Here is a 19558-nt window from a genome sequence, read left to right on the forward strand (position 1 = left end):
CCCCAGTGTGTACAAAAACACAAAAGCTACTCAATTTGAATTGCCTAAGTTTCTTCCTAGTTGTTTTGTGTCTGCTCGCCATGTCATCAAGAGTGCCCAATTACCGTAACGCCACCTTCTAATGCAGTTTTGGATATCATTGAAGCCCTCCCATCTCATCGCATTGACCAAATCACTTGCAGTAGTTTGCAGGAAAGCTGCCCTGCTTTCCATTAACTTCACCCTGCCACCAGTCCTGCGAGCTTTGCGTCTTCTTGATCACGCGAATTCGGTCGCCTTCTTTGAAATGCAGATCGCCATCCGTGAGACTGTCAAAATCGTACATGGCTGTCACGTACTCGTACTGGAAAGATGCTATCTTCTTCGGTGGCGGTGGGGGCGGCTTCTTCTTCCCTGCGGCCGGGTTAGGTGACGAGGGATAGCCGGTTGGAGTTGACCCGTTCGAGGCAGAGGATATCTTGTTGTTGTTGAAGTAAGAATCACCGTTGGTCCCATTTGAGTAAGAGGAAGCCTGTGATGTAGACGAGAGACGGCGATCATACATACCCTGCCCAGCGCTCAGATGCGGTGAACCGCCGATCTTGGGCTTTGAGGCGCTGAGAGAGCTGTATGAGGGCTTGTTAGAGAGGCTGATGGGCGGGCCATTCTCGGAGGTCGATGACAAGGTCTGGGATGGTCGCGGGGGTCTTCCGCCTCCTGTGATGGTGGGCACACTGTCGCTGCTGCTGACTCTCCGACCAGGCATGACCTTATTCCTAATGCCCAAGCCTGTCAACGTCTCTCCCTTATCTGGTAGTCTCATTGGCAAATGGACTGCCTTGCCCGTCTTCAGCAAGCCCAGGCTAGTCTCCATTTCCTGGCGCAGTGGTGTAAAGTTGGAGTCCCATAGTGGAATGACTTCCTCTGGCTCTGGTGGTGGATCAGGGTATCCTTGCTCGTGTGAGTACTGGTGTAGTACAGTGTACAAGTTTCCAATCAGGTTGTTTTGCAGCACGATCTGGTTCGCGAGGAGATGTGGTAGAATGGAGAAGGTTGCGGCATTCAGGCGTGGCAGGCGGTCTCGGAGGTTCTCGTCGGCGAGTTGGTATGCGTGTGTGGAGCGCTCGAGATCGACTTCGTGTTTGGCAAGAGCGCTGTTCTCGCGTTCCGAGCGCGTCTTCTTGGCCTGAAGGGTTTCGCAGCGGCTTTTGTAGCGCTCGTAGTCGACCTGCAATGGCGTTGTCAGCATGGCTCAGAGTGTGGTCTATAGGCTGACTGACCTTTGCATCCTCTCGCTTCTTGATAGCCTTCTCCATGGGCTTCAAAGCGTCGCGAGCCAGCTTCGCTGGGATGACCAATTTCCTGTCAATGTCCTTGACTTCCTCCATCATGTCGGTCTTCAGCTCCGAAAAGGCCTCGTGTAGGCCATGGACACGCTCCAGGACGGCAGGTGGGGTTTCGGCATGTGCATGGGTAGTGTTGGAGCCTTCGCCGCCGAGTGGCTTGAAGATGGCGTATATGAGCTCGACCGACGTGAGTTGGTGGTTGAGGATGTTGGTCCACGCGTCCCGCCATTGCTTCGCTGACGCTTCGAGCTGAGAGGGGGGTTAGTTGGAGATTCAATGCCAACGTGTATACTCGACTCGTGTGCCACACACAGCATGCATAGCAGTCGATTGACGTGGGTGGTTGGAACTGGATGTGATGGGTTTGGATGGCTGGCCCCACTAGTTCATAGGACCGAGCAATGTGAGATGTTAAGCCACACCGGACGTACCTTTTCCAACATAACCTGCGAGTCGGTGAAGTCCTTCAGCATGGCTTCGACATCGGCCTCGTTGGGCGTCCTCGTAAGGAAACGCCCGGTAATCCTCTGCATGCGCTGCATCTTGCGATGTGATGGCAGCTATCGTGTGCGACGCAGGCCTGAGGTAAGAAGGACAGAATAATACGAGTTATGGGCGGAGGGCAGTAGGTAATGCTTGCGCGTCAACTAGCGGTGGCTGTGCTCACTGCTGTGTGTTAATTGAGGTGAGGGTAAGCAGGGGTACCGAAGGGCCCCGCACCAGGTTGTCGCGACAATTCGCTGGCCGCTTAGACCGATTAGTTGTCTAAAGTGGAGTGTGAAAGCCTCGCGGGGAGGAGTGATTTGCCAGGTCCCCTCCTCGACGCGGGAAGCGAATTCAAGATTGCGGTTACACCTGATGCCCGCGTTTGGTACCGTCAGCTGTGGACCGGACGGCATCATGGTACAAGGCCACCCAGCGTTGGGCCGCCGGGTACGAAGACGTGTCATGACTGAAGTGGAAAAGCTTGGGAAACGCGTACCCCTGGTGTATTTCCGGTGAAAGCTCAAGGCATTAGGGTCTTAGGGCTGGGTAGCCGCTGCCGTAGTCCGCAAGCGCTAAACCACGTGCTCGCGCGCGGAACAGCAGGCGCGGTTTGTTCCGCCGAGGCGCGTCACCGTCACATCTCTCGACCTTCACCCTCACGACGACCCCGCCCTATGCCGCCCATGCACGCCCCGACGCGTCTCGACCGTATACTCTCGCGATGACGGCACCTCTTCGTAATACCCAGCATGCCTCAGCCATAGCCGCGATCACCGCCTCCCAGAACAGCGCGCCCGTGGCAGAATTTCGTTGCCTCTATACACAAGACGTCAAGAGGAAGCAGAAGCGGTGGCAGGATGGCTATCTCAAGTTCCATACCTTCAACAGTCGGGTCATGGTATATGACCAGGCAAGGAATTTTCTGGGAGATACCTATCACAAAGACAGCAACGAGCTACAGGAGGGTGACGAACTTAGCCTGAACAATGGCGCTCTAGTAGAGGTCGCCGAGGCCATGGGCATCACACATACCGACCTGACACAACTACTCGAGAAGAAAACGAAAGAACAGCCACCCCGCCCGACCGCTCCTTCCCAGCCGAAACCATTCCAGAGACCATCGTCAGTAGCACCGACCAATGCCCAGCGAAGTGCATCGCAACTACGTCACAAGTCGCTCAATACACTGCTTGGGACACCGAAAGGGCCAATTGGAAAGGCTCAGCCCATGAAATCTCCGTACGAGGCTCGCAAGGAAAAGGAGAATGAGCTGGTTGAGGAACCTACCCCGAAAAGGCAAAAGACTGGCCAGCCACGCACAAACTGGAGAGCATCTAGCCCAGTCCAAGAAGACAGCCCCATAGCGAAGAGAGACTCGGCTGTACATGTACAACCGTCAGACACAGCGAATGCTCGGAAACCTGCCAAGTTCATACCGCCTACAGCGACTGTCATCACGATAGAGTCCGAGTCCGATCCTCATCCGGCGGACTTGTCCGACGTCACTCTCCCAAGCACACCCCCGAAACTTGCCAGAGCAAGAGCACGATCGAGCGCACTTCATACCCCAGCACCACAGCCCGCTGTACCTCAGCAGCCACCCGTACAAACCCCAAGAATACCGAAAGGCAAGGTGCCAGTACCCAGTGTACGAGCGTTGGAGACTCCGAAGCAACGAGCGCCACCATCTTCACCCCCAGTGAGCGCCTCAAATCGCCTGACGAACGTCGACTTCGCGTTACAACCAACAAAGCAGCCACCCAAAGACCCCACTCCGCCACCACCTTCGCCTCATCCTAACCGCAAAGCAAAATCCCTTCGATTGTCAGCGGGTGTAAAGCGCGGAACTTTATTGTGTCAGTCGCTGCCTCAGAAGACTATAAGGGCAGCTAGTGAAGTCAGAGCGACCAGTTCCAATGTCAGAGCTCGACCGGTATCACGCGTCACGAGCAAGGAGCCATCACCTGCAATATCACAGAACAGTAATCCGCCACAAGAGGTCGCCTCTGCAGCGTCGAAACGGGTGGCTAAAGCCAAGCGAAGAAACACAGAGGCACAGGATGGTGACAGTCTCGCGCCAAAGAGAGCCAGAGTCTCCAGATCTCCCCCGCTCCCATCACCGAGTATTCTCGAAGATCCAGAAGTTATACATGGCCTCATGGACCAGCAACTAATAATTCCCTCGTCTCCACCTCAGCCTCAGTCCGTATTCTCTCCTTCAGAGACAGTCTCCGAACCCAAGCCTACCACTACCAAGAAACTGGCGGACAAGACACCGATTGAACCGCCATCTAAACGTCAACCTACAAAGTCGAAATCTCCTCCACTAGACAAGACTGTCCGAAAAGCACAGCCAAAAAGCAACATTGTGGATAAGTCTGCGTCAACGCGCAAAGCCCCATCGCCACCTGTACCCGTCCTTGATCCACCGATATCAGCATCGCGAGACGTCTCGCCAGCGCATACTGAAGCATCTGAAACACAATCACGCACCTCATCAACTTCGCCTCGCAAAGTCCCACTCTCAACCGGCGGTTTCCCTAGGCGGCCACCGAAGCGATCCAAGAAGCAATCAGCCGCAACGCCCTTAGTACAGGAGGAACCAGCTCCAGCCCCTCCAAATGAGTCTGTACCTCTTCCGCCGCATCCTCTTCGAGCGAACAAGAAAGGTCCCATGATGAGCACAACGGAACTCGCATCTCTCCTCCAAAAGCCCCACAACCTAGCCAAAGCCCTCCCCGACCCCATCGAAGACGTCTCAAACATAACCAGCGCAGGTAAATCGCCCAGCAGAAACTTCAGACGCGTAAGAAGCGAAAACGACGCACCGATACCCAGCACAGCAGATGACTGGGAGAAGCGCAATCTACCAAAGACGTCCAGCAACATGGCCGATAGCGTAGACGATCCACCCATCACTGCCATCGTGGCCGAGGAACCAAAGAAGAAGAAAAGCAGTGGACTGGATGCGCTCATCAAAAGAACTGATCCTAGGCGGAAGTTCAAGAGGACTCAAAGTCTGCAGGTGGATACCACTGTTCCGTCGGCTGCTATGGGAGAGGTCGAGCTACCTAGTCCGGTTGTAGATAAGGATGTTGGGCCGTGGAGTACGGAAGCGGGCGATCTTTTTGATTGGAGACCGCCTGGAAGGGAGTAGGGTGGTGAGAGAGGGTGAAAGGTTGGTGGGTTGCCTTGGGTCGTTGGGAAACACTGGCAACCATGTCATATGAGAGTATGTAGCGATGATATTATGATATTGATACCCTGTCGCATCGCAATAGCAATTGCACTCTTTTTCGGTAATGGTGTTCATTGTCACGACACAATCGTCGACTTCATTTGCTTCTTTCTTTCGGCTTTCTTCGTCCCCATGGAATTCTTCAGTTTCGTTTTCGTAATACACATAAGGAATTCATACAGTGATTCCGGTGTGTAAATGTTTGGAAAGCTATCAAGTCGCTGTAAGGCACAGGCAAGGTACCTCGTTACAAAGTTATAATCCTCATGTCGTGGCAATTTATGCCCGATTCCACCCATGTGCGGTCATGCCGATCTTTTTGACCCTCGATCTCTCGTACAATTGACATGGTCCGTTTTTGGGTCACCAGAACATAGAAAGGTGTAGTCGTCTTTTTGAAGAAAGGCAAGAAACGCCGTGATACCGTGAGGTGGTCGTGAATACTTTCCGTGTTTGCTTCTAGTGTCGTGACTGGCGACAAGGGAGACAGAAGACAACATGACACGATTTGTTCTTCATTTTGAGAGTGGGAGAGAAAGTGCTGGTGTGATAAAGTAGCATGTAAGTCGGCAGGTCATGCCCTACCATTACTCATATGTTTTTTTATGAAAGACCAGGGTCTGGAGACCGCACCATATACCATCTCTCCCTCAGTTTTGGAAATCGTACTTTTGAGAAGAAGAGGACGTAGGGATGAGGAAAGAGGATGGATGTGTATAAGTGTTTCTTATATACGTGCCCAGGTGGACTAGCCGAAAAGGTGAGAACGATATCGGTGGCGTAGTACCGCTTTTATAGACTTGGTGTCCGCAGGAGGACAAACATGATTCCTTTCGCTTCCTGATTTTGAACTCCGGAGATTGTAAGAGAGTGTAGATTCTCCACTCCAGCAGCACATGGTGCGCATCCAGCGCGTTTTCGGTGAACTCAAGTCCTGTATAATATCGACGTATTTCGAAAGGAACAGATCGGAGTGACGCGCTGTTATAGCTCTCACTAGATACCATCTCTAACGGCTTTTCGTTTTCTTTGGAGAAAACAGAGGGCGAACGACATATACTTGTGCGCGAGCGTTTTTGGTTGCGTGAGGGCAATGAAACGTCACTGTGCAGTGGATACAGCGTTTTTTTTTGACCGAAGTTGTCCAGACACATGCAGTCGTGTCGCCTAAGTTTCGGTAAATCGCAAACATGGAGTGATGTAAAGGAAGAAGAAGAGCCTACTTCGTATGGCGTTTATATAGTTCTCACGCACACTGCTAATAGAGAAGAGAGTTGAAAGTAAAAAGGCTTGACTCATCATTCCCCACATAGCTACCAAAAGATACCCCAAACGCCAGCATGCTAGCTTCACGCCCGCACGACTTGCGCCCCGTCCAGACATTACCTGGGCTCCACAAACACCCATGGCTATATAAACCAAGCAAAAGCAATAATGACCTCGAACACTTCAAAGGCCCGCTGCTTGGGAACACAAAAGAGGATATATACGCAAACACCTCGTTTCCTAGCCAAAACAACCAAACGCCCGACTCTGCGACACGCGCGAGCCACAAGGCCCAAAGCCAATCCACATCTTGACCACCATGTCTACGATGTCTTGGTCTGCTTCTTTGCTGTTCCGATGTGCGTGTTGTGTACCTTCGTTGCGAATTTGAGACTCGTAATCGTCTCTTGGAGATGTGCTTGTAGCGGACTGACCATGACGAACATGAGCGTTTTCGAGTTGCCGCCGAGCGAGTATTGGAGGAGGTATGTGAGCTATGGAGAAGTTAGTATGTGAGTCACTCGACATCAGCGCTGTGTAACATACCTTGGAGTTCCTGTACGGTACGTGCGTACCCTCCTTTGACCCAAGAGCGTTGATAACGTCACCCAAACAGCTCAAACTCTTGTTGATATTTTGCGTCTCCTTGAGACGCGCACCCTCAGCCTTGGAGTGCTCGAGTCGCTCAGATCCGGCAAGATCGACCAAGTTCAGTGTGCCTTCGCTCCTCTCACCGGTGATCTCGTTGGTTCCGACGAGTTTCAGGATGAAAACAGAGTGACTTCGGCTGGAACGCATGTTGGCCTTGGTAGCTGCTACCGTCCTGTTCTTGTCGGCAGTCATCAAAATCTCCTCAACACTCTTCGGACCGTCAAGCTTGACACTGACTGCGTTCTCAAGGATCGTTTGCTTTTTCGCCGCATCGTGTCGCACCTCTACCTTCTTCTTATCTAGATCCTCTGAGCGGCCAAGCAAGTCGTTGTATGTCTCGTTGTAGACTTCCAGGAAAGAACCTTCCATGTTGTATGTCCAGCCCTTCTCTTGCAATCGCTGCGCTTCGTTCCAGATCTGAGCGGTTGCACGAGGGATCATACCGTCAGCCGATGACATGGTGAACGTCTTTCCGGCTCCTGTTTGACCGTAGCAGAAGATGCAGACGTTGTAGCCATCAAGAGCGCTCTGCACAAGCTGACTGATCTCCTCAAAAACTTCGCTGTTCTGCGAGGCTGGACCAAACACACGATCGAAAGAGTAGGCATAGGCGGAGGTGATATCCTTGCCAGTCGCACTTTGCTTGCTTGGACCGAGAACTGCCACTTCTTTGCTGTCGGTATCGGTATCAGGAAACGAGATTTGCGCCGGGTTGCGTTCTGTGTCATGGGTTGGCCTCACACGACACATAACTCTGATGTTGCCCTTCAGTTCCTGCACTTGGTTGAAAAGCTTCCGTCGTAGTGTTTCTTCTTGACGAAGTTTGTCCTCCGCTCTTTTCGCAGCCTCGATGGCATCGTCCATCCGCTTGTGAAGTTCGTTGAAGGAGTTTGCTTGCTGCTGGCTGTCTGACTCAAGGAATTTAATCTTCTCCATCATTGCCTTGTTTGCCGCATCCAATGTGAGGTTGTTAGTAGTCGATTCTGTAAGTTGTGCTTGGAGGCCATTCTTGAGCATCCTCTCACGATCGAGTTCGGATTTGACGTTGGTGAGCTCGCCCTGGACAAGTTGCGCTTCGCGGTGTTTCGTGTCTGCTTCCATAGCAGCCGCTCGGAGTTTTGAACCATACTCCTCCTCGATCTTTTGTGCTTCTTGTGCGCGCCTGCTTCGCTCCGACTCGGTGTCGGCGTCCAGCTTCTTCCGTAAGCCAGCTAATTCCTCGTTGTGTTCTTTCAGCAGCTTGTCGATCCGTTCGTCAAATTCGCTGCGCATCTTCCTTTCTGCCTCATCTCGTTCCCTCTGCATTCGGTCGGTGTCCTTCCGGTGCTGCGACTCCAAGTCTTCGACTTCGTTGCGTAGTTTTCGCCGTACATCGTCGACTTCGTATGTGTGTTTCTGTTGCATCATCTCGAGTTCCATCTTTACTGACTTGAAGCAACTTCGCGTATCGTCGAGCTCGGACTCCAAGCCTTTGTTGACGATTTCTAAGCGCGCGCGGATGGCCTCGAGTTCCGTGACTATCGGAATCGGCGTTAGCATGTGGGCATTTGACTGCAGACGAGATTGAAAAGCAGATTTCATGACATACCGCGACTTTGAAGTTGCTGGATCGACTCCTTGTAGTCAGTAGCCTGTCGCACGTCTGTCTCCATTTTCTCCTTGAACATGCGGAAATCGCGTTCCATAGCCTCCATGCGGTCGTTGTAAAAGTCTGGGCAGCGATCGTTAGTGAAGCGATTCAGAAAGGGTGCTTGTACTGATCTGCGCGGCGTAGATGGAGGTCGATACGGTGACGGGTCTACCTGCTGCTGCCGAACAGGTGTAGGTGTAGGCTGGGGAAGATGGGACTGGGGTTTCTTTGGCTTCAGGAAAGGATTCGTCCCGTTGTCAGAAGTCATACCACATCCGACCTGACTGCCACGCACGTCTGCCTTGGCCGCGCCCAATGTGAGCGCGCCAACCGCGGTGCAGATGTCGTCGCAGTCGGTGTCGGCGGGTTCTTCGATGACCGGAGTGACGGGACGGAAGTGGGAAGGAGATGAGACTGCTCGCTGACCTGACACACGAGCGATTCTCTGTTCGGATACACTGAAGGAGGCTGTGCGCTTCTTCAATTGAGGAAGCATGCCACCAGGCACTCTTGCACTGGGGTAGGGGTTCGTAGACATAAGAAATGGTTGCACACCTTTGCGCTCTGCTTGCTCACTGTCGTCATCGTCATCTCTGCTCAGCATTGCTGTCGCCGGACGCGGCCCTTGCTGATAGGACTTGCTCCTAATATGGCTTCCGTGGCCGTAGGCTGACTTTGGTCTCGCAGCCCCGATAGTCTTGGGAGCTCCACCAACACTGCCACTGAGCGTGGAGGCGGCAGGATGTCTCGCTGTCGGTTTCGAAGTAGCGCGCGACGTGGACGCTGCGAGTCCACGTGCCAGGGTACCTTTGATGCCATTCGAGGTCTTGGGTGGAGGGGGTATTCTTCGAGAAATCGGCTCGCCTGCTTGCTCGGCGAGCGTCTTCCGTTGCTTGAACGCAGGCTCGGGTACTGGGAGAGTCAGCGACCTGTCCGGTGCGACTGGTATGGAGAGGGGCAATTTACAGCCGGAGGGCTTGTGTTTGGCCGTGGGTATCGGCATTCCACTGCGTGCGTTCGCGCCGGCTTCGTGCAATTCGCCTAGGGCTTTAGGAGGCGGCGAGGTGATGTGGGAGAAGGTAGACGGCGGTTTGATGCCCGAGCGCTTTGCGATACCCTACAATGGTCGTGAGATTAGACTCGAGCCGGGCAAGGGATGCGGATACGTACAGTGTTCTCGTTGGCAGTCTCCATCATTAAATCGTATGTACCTACGTCTAGCGAAGGGAAAGATAACAGTAAAGCATACCCCGGCGCGGCCAAAAGCACAAGCGCGTCGTCGTTGTCGTTGACGTTGGTGTTGCGGATGTCGGATATCGATTGTTTGGGCCTGCGCTCGGACGGTAAACAGAGGAAGGCGCGATCCCTGTCATCGCATGCTAGTTTCGGTTAGCCGACGCAGCGAGAGCAACGCCCACCTGCATCTCGACAACTTGAGCGGCCTGCACTAGGTCATTACCAGCGTCAATTACGCCAGCCCTGGAGTGCGAATTACGGTCGAATGTAGCCTTCCCGACGTCGGCTCGATCCAAATTAGCCGAGTACGGCACGATATCAACGACCAGATTTTAGCAAGCAGACGTCAGGGTAAAGGTTCAGTTCGACTCCGAATCGAACAGTGGCTGCATCCTTCTTCATCCGAGGGCGACGCGTCGAGAACAGAGTAGAGTTGCGTTGTGACTTGCTAATAGAGCTGTTCGGCTGTGGCTGCGCATGTGATAGCTTGCAACCCCGCGCTTCAAAGTTAGGCTTCTCTGCTTATCGCCAGCCTGAGGACCAGGATGTCCCGCCTCTTCAAGCCCTCCCCTATGTCGTTACATCCCGAACAATGCTCTGAAAAAATCTTTTTCATGCTCCATATGAGTTGTTTGTACTGACGTCATCCCAATGGCCGCGACGGAGCATACATTCAACGCCGAGGAGTCGACGCTTTGCGAGAAATGTTCTGTCTTGCGCATTGACGACAGAGAACTAGCTATTCACCAGGCTCAGAACGACGATGGAGAAGATACTTCGAGTATTTCTAGCGACGGGAAATTTTTCCATCAACGGTTGAACTACGAACACTGCGACCTTCTACCAGACTTGCCTTACTTGCGGGATACGGCTGAAGCAGGATGTGCGTTCTGCGCCATGTTACGCAGTGCCGTGCTTGAACAAGACCTTTTCGACCCTGCTCGAGTTATGTTTAGACTGAGTTATTGCTGGAGTTTTATCTCAACTTCTGAGTACGCGGTTTGTACACTCTCAGCGACTATGCGCGTGGAAGAGGGTGAGCCTGGAAGCTATTATGTCTGTCGTGGAGGTACTTTCGATGTCGACTGCAAAGAAGGTGATAATCGACCCGACCTACTGGACGTTCTTTCTGATTGTACCAGGTGATTGCCAAAGATGGCTCAGAACAGAACTCGCACCATGGGTCCAAACTTTGTGCGAGGAAAATGTGGCTTGGATGAAGGAAATTCTGAATCAATGCGACGTTGAGTGCGGTTCAGCCTCAGGATCGATTTTCCTGCCAACCCGTCTCATCGACCTTGGAGAACGTGACCAAGGGGAAAACATTTGTTTGATAGAATGCTCAAAGACGCAATTACATCAACCAAGCCGTTATGCCGCACTTAGCTATTGTTGGGGTACGGAAGAACAAGCTGCTCGACAACTTATTACTACATCGGCGGTCTTGTCGCAGCGTCTTGACGGCATCCTCTTCGGCGAGATGACACCAGTCATGCAAGATATGGTCAAAACAGCACGGGCCTTGTCGATTAGGTATATCTGGATAGATGCACTTTGCATTATTCAAGACGACATGGAAGACTGGACACATGAGGCTGAGCGCATGGGGTCCGTTTATGCGAATGCTTATGTTACCATCTGCGCCATATCAACTTCCTCTTGTCTGGATAGTTTCCTTGATCGGCCTGCCGCACCAGTCAGGGTCGTCTTCCAGTCTTCGTTACAGCCCGGTATAAACGGTCATCTCAACCTGCGCCCTGAACGCAATACGTATCGGGGACCGGGAGGAGACGTTGCCATCACACAACGTGACAAAGACCTGAAATGTGGCGCATGGTCCCTCCGCGCGTGGACACTACAAGAAGAAGAGTTGTCACAGAGGCTACTATACTTTGGGGCCCGGCGAGTCCATTTCTCATGCCCAAAACGAAGGATCACCGAAATGGAGCCTATTCCATCGGATCGTGTATCACGCTTCTCTTATCAACTGCGGCAGTATAAGCAAGGGGACCTCGACAGAAACATTCTCAGAGATTGGCACAAACTTCTAAACTCTTATGTTAATCGCACGAGCACCAAGTCTAAAGATCGCTTTCCGGCGATAGCAGGACTGGCGAAGCTCATGGCCGAAGCAACTAAATGGACCTACGTCGCAGGGCTGTGGAAGGAGGCACTACTTGAAGAACTATTTTGGTACGCCCAGCAATGGGATGACGTTACTAAACAGCAACTGTTCGCACGATCAATAGCCGAAATGCCTGCTACATACATTGGCCCTTCGTGGAGCTGGACGCATTGTTGCTACATTCAGTTCGGAGAGTTTAATCCTACAAGGTCGGAAAACCCACAAGCGCCCGGCTATAGGACCGTAGACTTCCGCTCTGAGTGTCATCAACTAGAAGCTACATGTACAACTGAAGGTGCCAGTGCCAATCCTTACGGGCGACTCACAGACAGCAAACTTCGCATTGTTGGCAAGATCATCAAGCCGGACCAAACTTGGAAGCCGGTGGGGGAAAGAAACAAGCTAACGCTGACGTACGGCCTCCACGTAGCTCACTGTAAGGTGGATTGGAGAGTGGATCATGGGCGTATCGAGCTGGACGATCCAGACGTCTCCCTCCTGTTACTTGGAAGTGATTATGGGCCAATAGACTTTGAATATCTGGAAGACCGAACCTTTGACGGCAGTGAAGGATCTCCGCGTATATTACAGTTCGACGAAGCCGGCGAGATGACTGAAGAAAGTATTCGAGCATGCGAAATGACAAGCAACCGCAATGCACACGGGCTGCTCATACATCCCATTGACGGCGGGGCCAGATACATTCGAGCCGGTCTATTTGAGGCTACGGGAGTCGGCGCATTACTCCCGTTCATGGAACGCCCATTTGAAGACGTGGAGATTGTTTGAATGTGACCGAGAAAGTCTAGCATGGTCTAGACGGCAAAGACATTCACATCACACATCACGGCTTGAGACGTTTCGAAAACATTTCGACTTATCATGAGCCTGGCGCAAAGCGAGAATAAAACGGCAGGAATTTCAGCAACCAACGTATCTGCAACGCTATTCATGACAAGCAAAAGTGGCGGAGAGGCAGGGAAGGCAGGATTGATAAACACAGGACAGAGTCTCCGAGCTCAGCATTCCACACTACTTACAGTTTCTCCCGTAGTAACTAAGATGTTTTCCTTTGAAGAATATATGACTAGAGCTCAGGTGCCTAACAAACAACACTTAGCGACCCAAAATTTTGACCGGAACCAGCATCAAAAGACCCCAGACTCTATGTACTAGCCTGACCAAAGAACAGTTTTGAGGTGCCTTCTTTACCCCTACGTTGAGTACCAGATTACCAACTTCATCTGAATGCAAACCACATCGCAGGGAAGAAGCCAAGGGATGTGACGGAATAAGGGGTACTGACTCTAAAGGTATATGTTCAAATAATGCGCTCGCAACACGAAATGCAGTGCTACAAAACAGGCATAAAGCCATGGCCTACTCTCAGAGTTCTAAGTCGAACCATCTTCCTCTTTCCTCCACCACCCTCTCTACCTCCAATCCCATACCCCCGTCTACCGTTTCCTCCTCCCCCAGACCTTCAAAAACTCCACCTTCTCCTCCACCCCCAATCCAACCCTCTTGACCCTGCCCAGCCTCGCCAAATCCTCCGCAACCCTCTCAAGAACCTGTTGTTCCTTCTCACTCACAACGCCATTATCGCCATTGGCCTGACCACCAACATCCACATCCATGCCATCACCCGCTTCCCCATGCTTGCCACTGAACCCATTCCTAAAGTCTGGTTGGTCGAAGATATTCGCGTCGTAACCCGACGCCTTGACAGAGTTCTGTTTCGAACTCGATGTAGAACGGGAAGGCGAGTCCTGGTTGGCACTGTTGTATACGCGCGAAGCAATGCGGACGCGCATTTGGTGTGACGGCTTACTGAGGAGGCCCCAGAACCAGGAGGGGTAGCCGCCCGGGACGGGGGTGGTGACGTCTTGGGGTGTGTAGCGGAGGTTGACGGGGTAGATCTTGGTCTTGCCATCTGCGCTCAGCAAACTGGGGCATAGTGGGAGGATGCCCCTGCCGTTTGTTGTGGTTGTTTCGGGGAACACGCAGATTATTCTGCTGGGGTTCTCGTCGGTGAGCTGTTGGAGGGAGACGAGCTTTGAGGCGTCTGGTGGAGAGAGAGCGGGGGGAGAGAACGCGTGTACTATCGCGCGGAAGAGGGTTATGCGTTCGACTTTTCGGTGGTGGGGGTATGAGCGCGTGAAGATGGGCTGGAAGATGCCGGCGAGGTAGAGCGGGTCGAGCGGTGACGTGAAGGAGGACGCGATGATTGTGCCGGCTTTGGGGAGGTTGTCTTTCGCAGAATGTAGCTGTCTATGGTATGTGTTAGCAATAGTTCGTCGCATTGAGCCTCGAGACTTCAATCGCTGTGAATGATTTGACATACCCTCTCTTGACACCGTCAACCTGCAAGTCCACCCACCATACGCCAGGGATGCCCAGCATCAGCCACAGCACCCCATACTTCAATCTTCTACCCACGGAAATCCATTCGAGAATGCAGAAGTATAATAGTGAGAAGGCGACGAAGAAGGGTGCGCGCACGCAGAAGAGGAAGAAGTATAACGGCTGCCAGATGATGCCGACGGGTGGTGGAGGGACAGGGAGGAATGGCGCTATAGCCGTACCTGCAGATACACTGTTAGCTATGGACTTGCTTTTGTGTCGCGAACGACAGGTAGTGGGTACACGTCGCTGGCGGGAAACGACAACGTGTAGTAATGGGGTTTGAGAACCGGTGGCACTCTGGCGCAATCGCGGAGGGATTACTCAAACGTACCTTTGTCGCGGAATTGACTGTATCTCTCCATGACGAGTGATGTCTAGCAAAGGAAGATGCAGATGTGGGCGTATTGTCACCGAGCCATGTAAGGCGAGGCCGATTTGCGGTAAACGCGAGCGAAATGTGCCTTGGCAGAATTGGGCACTTTCACACAGCGAGGCTATTGTAACGAAGCAAAGAATTGAGGGGCAGCGGTGCAGGTAACGGCTGGATAAGCTTCTTACAATGGAAGGGTCCAACGTGGCAAAGACGTAATGCGGGCTGAGTCTGGGGCACTTTTGGTCACGCGAGTCATGTATTTTCGACATGTGAATGCCAAGACCATCGTTCTGTTGGTTAGTGAACGTCATGGGTGCATGTGACAGTGCAGACAGGAGGAAGTCTATATGGTACGACACTTCTAGAGCATCTAGTAAGATTCTAGATTGTGGCCTGGCTGTTGGAGTAGTATTGACTATCTAAAAACTACCTGCCTAGCATTCGACGGTGCCTGCAGGCGCTGTTCGCTCCTGCCAAACCGTGAAAACACACCTGTGGACGTACATGAGGGAAGAGGAAACCAAGTCAAACAACACACCACCAATACACGCTCCAGTCGTGGGATGAATAGACGATGCATGTCCCAGCCAGCAATGCAAACCAACAACAAAGCATACTGTACAAAGGAAATGGTATTGATAGTACTGCAACGCAACCCCGAAGGGCTCACGCGCCGCATATGTAGAAAGGGGGTATGTGCCAATATTACTGCTTATTTTCGCGGCTCCACAAGCCAAATCGACTCCATTCTGCGCCGTGATCCTCCTGTTTTGTTGCGTAAAAGAGGAATGTGACTCGTTGCAGCGCGGGCGCTGGTGGGGGTGGGTATCGAAGCACATTGCGCCGAAGCCATGCTCGCGGCACTGATAGTCAAACATGCAGTCTGAACCTGCAAGACGCTCTTGAACCGCTAGTCTCGCATCTGCCCCCTCCAGACCGCCTCTCGATGCAGATTACAACTGATTACAAAGTACAAGTTGGAAGCCGCAAGAGCAGTGCTCCTACAGCTTCACCTCGAAGAAAAGTGATTATGTCGGCGCGGTGAAAAAGGGCATGCGCAAGTGTTCACTCATCACTGTCGTCTCAATTCATGCTTATAAAGCAACATCAAGCACCAGACTGACATCGCTGACCTGCTGGCCGGCAAGATCCTCAAGTACAGGTATCAGGTCGAGGAGCTCGTTGTCGTGTGCGTCAGAGAACCAGCTACTGATGGGGACGGCGTGTTGCGGGTGGAAGATGTACGACGTGGGCGAGTTATCGATGATGATGGTATCTTTGAGGTCGCGGCCGATCTGTGAAAGATCCTGTGATAGGTTAGCATTGAGCAAGCGGAGACAACATTGGCAATCATACCTTGACGTAGTTGCCCTGGTGGTTGTAGCAACTTTCGCGGAATAGCCGGTGGTGAACAACGCCGTGGATGTCAAGTTGGTCGAGAAGGGGGTCACCGTACTAGTATCGTCAGTATGAAGCATGTATTTGTGAGTCCATCGTGTGCTTACCTTTGAGACGGACGCGGTGAACACGACGACCTCGTAGAGCTCGCCAACCCTCTTCATAAACTGGTCGACGCCTGGTCGCTTGATGACATACACGTTGTGGTATTGGCCTTCAATCTCGACAGGGATGGTGAAGTCGGCTTGGTGCAGAATCTGGCTGCGTTAGCAAATCGAAGCAAATACAGCGGCAGTGGAACGTACCTTAAAGCTGCTGTGGACTAAAGTCTCATCCAGGTCGAGTACCAGACACTTCTTTCCTTGGAACCTGGGTGCGATGGGTCCCAAAAGGTACTTCTGTTGCTCTGCCGCCTCTGCAACGTCTGCGGTCTGGTGCTGAACAGCGACCTGTCTCTCTGCCAGCGGGGGTGGTGGAGGAAGATCGACCTTGGGGTGCTCAGCCTCGGCCTCTGCGCTTGTCTCCTCTCCCTCTTGGTGAACATCATTGGTCGATAGCGGCACATCTTTCATCTCAATGTCGTTGTCGATCTGCTTCTGCTCCTCGGTCTGATCCTGTATTATGCGCTCTTGCTCTGCTGACGGCCGAGGAAGTACCGGAGTAGCGGTGGGAGTAGGGTTTGTGATGCTTATCTGGGGGTGACCAGTCTGCAGGGTGCCGGGCTGGGGCGGGGAAACTGTGTCTGTTGGCTGCTTCTGGGATGGGCTTCTTGTCACGACCTGGGGTTGGTCTCCGACTGACGCCTGCTCGGTTGTGCCATCACCATGGTTGGGCTTGTCGGCGAGACCTGAACCTAATGTGTCATTTCCCGTCTTCTCATCAAGTGGGTCTTTCGAGTCAGTGTTGCTCGATTCCGCGACAGTGGGTTCCTGTTTCTTGATGGGTGTTGACTGGGAAGTGCGTCCAGCGGGCACCTTCTGGGCCTGCTTGACATTCTCCAAAGGTGTAGCATCGTCGGTTGTGCGGGACTCCTTGGGTGCAAAGCAGGGCAGACAAGACAACAGGCCACCAGATTTCTTCGTCTTGCTCCGTGTTGATGCCGGACGGTTGGCCGTGGCAGGCATTGGGGGCACTTGCTCGTTCTTCTCGGAGGGGGCAGCGCGCGGGTGGGAGCGCTTGCTGCTCGCCGTGCTGCCTGCGCGTCGTTTGCCCATGAAGCTTCGTTTGGAATGCTTGGAGCCTCGCCCAATGCTCTCAGCGTCTGCTGCGGTTGCGCCGCTGAGGCCGGTGTTGGGAGTCTCGTTGGACTGCGAACCGGATCGCGGGACGTTCAAGAGGGAACGCTTCTGGGTCGAGTCACCTTCAGCAGCTGCAGTCGAGGGGCCTTGCGACGAGGATTGGCCTGGAGCGAAGGAGTTGGTGGCAATGGCGCTTTGCATGGCAGCTGCAGCGTGTTAGTAATCAAGTATTCGAGGACGTTAATGTGGTGGTAAGCGACAAACATACCGGTGCCGTTGGCGTGCTCCGACGGCCCTACTGCCTTCTCGCTAGACATGCGGGTTGCATCAGCAGAGAGCTGCGTGGGCTCGGTGCTCATGGCTGCGCGTCGAGTATGTCAGACAGGCAGCGCGCAGGTGTCGAGGGCGTAGTGATAGGCTCGAGGCGGGACTGAGGGCGCCCTGGGTCGTCGCGTGGTGGAACTCGCTCGTGGGTGGGAGCGGTGGCTGGCAGACTGGCTGGCAATGGCGTGACCCGGTCGCGATTGCTCAGATTGATGCGCGAGATGGAAGGAGCGGTCGCCGGTTCTCGCAGCTGGGGCAGTCGCTATCGTCGAGGGAGTCCGAGGGAAGGAGCGAGGGCGACGGGGAGCGAAGCCTGGATGCGCTGCTTGGGATGAGGCTGGTTCGCTAACGCGGACGGAAATGAGACGCCGTCTTTCACCGTCATCAGCGCCAAAGCTCCACAACAACTGCCAGTTCACTGCAGCGGCACGGTTTTCTCACTCTGTCTTGACGCGACTGCGCCTGTGTTTGCGATGCGGCTCTGCTGCTGCTCGATGAATACAATGCGCTCACGGCGACAGTCGTCTGGAGAGCAGTATCGGGGCTGTGCAAGACGGCACACTTGGGCGTGACAGGGGCCCTCTTTATGGGGGACCCCCAATAACCACACCTCGCCCCTAGCTCCAATCGCCCTAGCAGCAAGCATGGCCAGGCCCATATACAATACCTACACTCCACGCTGCACATCTCCAAGGGCAGGACTATTCATCATTCATCTATCCAATCACGCCCGCGACCCCATCGCGGACGCGGCGTGTCACACAGGGAAATGACAGCCAAGCATCTTGCCCCAGGGCACATTAGCCATAGTCCGCAGCCAACACCTCCATTCTCGATTGCCTCTAGGCCCGAGAGAAATACGCTTTCGGGCCCTGCATAATCTCGTCTTCGCGAACCTTCAAGAGCGACCCATTCCCAGACCAGGCGACCGTTCGTGCGGCCGCATTTGCAGTTGACTCACGGTTAGGCGCCATCTTGCCATGGTACGGGGAAGCGACGTCGCGCCAACCTATCACAACTCACATCAGCCGTAAGACCCGATGCGCTTCTGCCGCCAGATGCTGGTCCAATATTGGTGCACCGGCATTATCCTTCCAGCGACGCGCAGCACTTACCAGCCGACTCTCAACACACTCGTCATGTTCCTCGTCGTCGCAGACACTGCAGCGCTGGAGTCGTTGTTCTTGCTGTCACATGTCAGAGCCTGTCGTGTTCCACAGTGGCAAGCGCTGTGCAGGACGGCCCGTCGCCGTGCCGATCTTGCAGTTTCATGCGATGGGCATCCATGTCCGCAGAGGTCAAGAGGTCACGAGGCCGACGTCAATGGTTTGCGTCTGCACGCTATCCGCCTCCCCCGCTGTGGTGGTGTGCTATATACCTCGACGCAAGAGGCTCCCCGCAATGCGCGCCCACGCCGAACGACGCGGGTGAGGCGATCTACGCTCACAAGATCCGGAGAATACGAGCGGAGGATCAACCGACCGTTGAACGCTAATCTGTCTCTCGTACTTGAGACACGCCCCAGTCGCACAGCCAAGTGGCCAGAGTACACGTTCTCGTCACTGTACGACAGTTCTCGAAGTGCGTCCTAAACAGCGGCGTTGTTCCTGATCTCTCACATAGCGCACAAGGTCGGCATACGCGTGACCGGTCAGTATGCTCCCGCAAAAATGTCAAGCCTCCTCCCTATTGAGAAGGTCGACTTCGATTTCTTACAATCCTCCATTGTCATTTTCTCTGCTTCAGCTGCCTGAGGTAGTAGTAGACGTTGTCTATGTCATTTGCGGCACGTTCTGTACCCTGGCTCGCCGTCTGGACTGGTGGTGATGTCGCTCGCTATGGCAGAAGCTTCTGTCGCGTCA

General features: G+C 53.5%; 5 protein-coding genes across 5 annotated transcripts; 1 reads left to right on the plus strand and 4 right to left on the minus strand.

The window, feature by feature from the left end:
- Positions 1 to 172: 172 nt before the first annotated feature.
- J4E78_008068 (uncharacterized protein) lies at positions 173 to 1867 on the minus strand (the record flags this gene model as incomplete). The annotated part of the gene is made up of 3 exons (XM_049368670.1): positions 173 to 1207; positions 1260 to 1574; positions 1757 to 1867. 3 exons carry the CDS (start codon positions 1865 to 1867, stop codon positions 173 to 175), a joined length of 1461 nt encoding a protein of 486 aa, XP_049219635.1.
- A 665-nt stretch (positions 1868 to 2532) lies between these two features.
- J4E78_008069 (uncharacterized protein) lies at positions 2533 to 4968 on the plus strand (the record flags this gene model as incomplete). Its single annotated transcript, XM_049368671.1, has 1 exon — positions 2533 to 4968. The coding sequence occupies one exon, from the start codon at positions 2533 to 2535 to the stop codon at positions 4966 to 4968; it is 2436 nt and encodes an 811-aa protein (XP_049219636.1).
- Positions 4969 to 6638: 1670 nt separating this feature from the next.
- On the minus strand, positions 6639 to 9790 carry J4E78_008070 (uncharacterized protein; the record flags this gene model as incomplete). The annotated part of the gene is made up of 5 exons (XM_049368672.1): positions 6639 to 6809; positions 6862 to 8483; positions 8555 to 9508; positions 9563 to 9713; positions 9767 to 9790. The coding sequence occupies 5 exons, from the start codon at positions 9788 to 9790 to the stop codon at positions 6639 to 6641; spliced, it is 2922 nt and encodes a 973-aa protein (XP_049219637.1).
- A 3624-nt stretch (positions 9791 to 13414) lies between these two features.
- J4E78_008071 (uncharacterized protein) lies at positions 13415 to 14725 on the minus strand (the record flags this gene model as incomplete). The annotated part of the gene is made up of 3 exons (XM_049368673.1): positions 13415 to 14228; positions 14302 to 14542; positions 14695 to 14725. The coding sequence occupies 3 exons, from the start codon at positions 14723 to 14725 to the stop codon at positions 13415 to 13417; spliced, it is 1086 nt and encodes a 361-aa protein (XP_049219638.1).
- Positions 14726 to 15830: 1105 nt separating this feature from the next.
- J4E78_008072 (uncharacterized protein) lies at positions 15831 to 17731 on the minus strand (the record flags this gene model as incomplete). Its single annotated transcript, XM_049368674.1, has 5 exons — positions 15831 to 16043; positions 16093 to 16191; positions 16242 to 16391; positions 16440 to 17578; positions 17641 to 17731. 5 exons carry the CDS (start codon positions 17729 to 17731, stop codon positions 15831 to 15833), a joined length of 1692 nt encoding a protein of 563 aa, XP_049219639.1.
- Between the last annotated feature and the right edge of the window lie 1827 nt (positions 17732 to 19558).

Source organism: Alternaria triticimaculans (assembly GCF_023758025.1).
Source record: "Alternaria triticimaculans strain BMP 0046 chromosome Unknown scaffold_13, whole genome shotgun sequence".
In the NCBI taxonomy this organism is placed as follows: domain Eukaryota; kingdom Fungi; phylum Ascomycota; class Dothideomycetes; order Pleosporales; family Pleosporaceae; genus Alternaria; species Alternaria triticimaculans.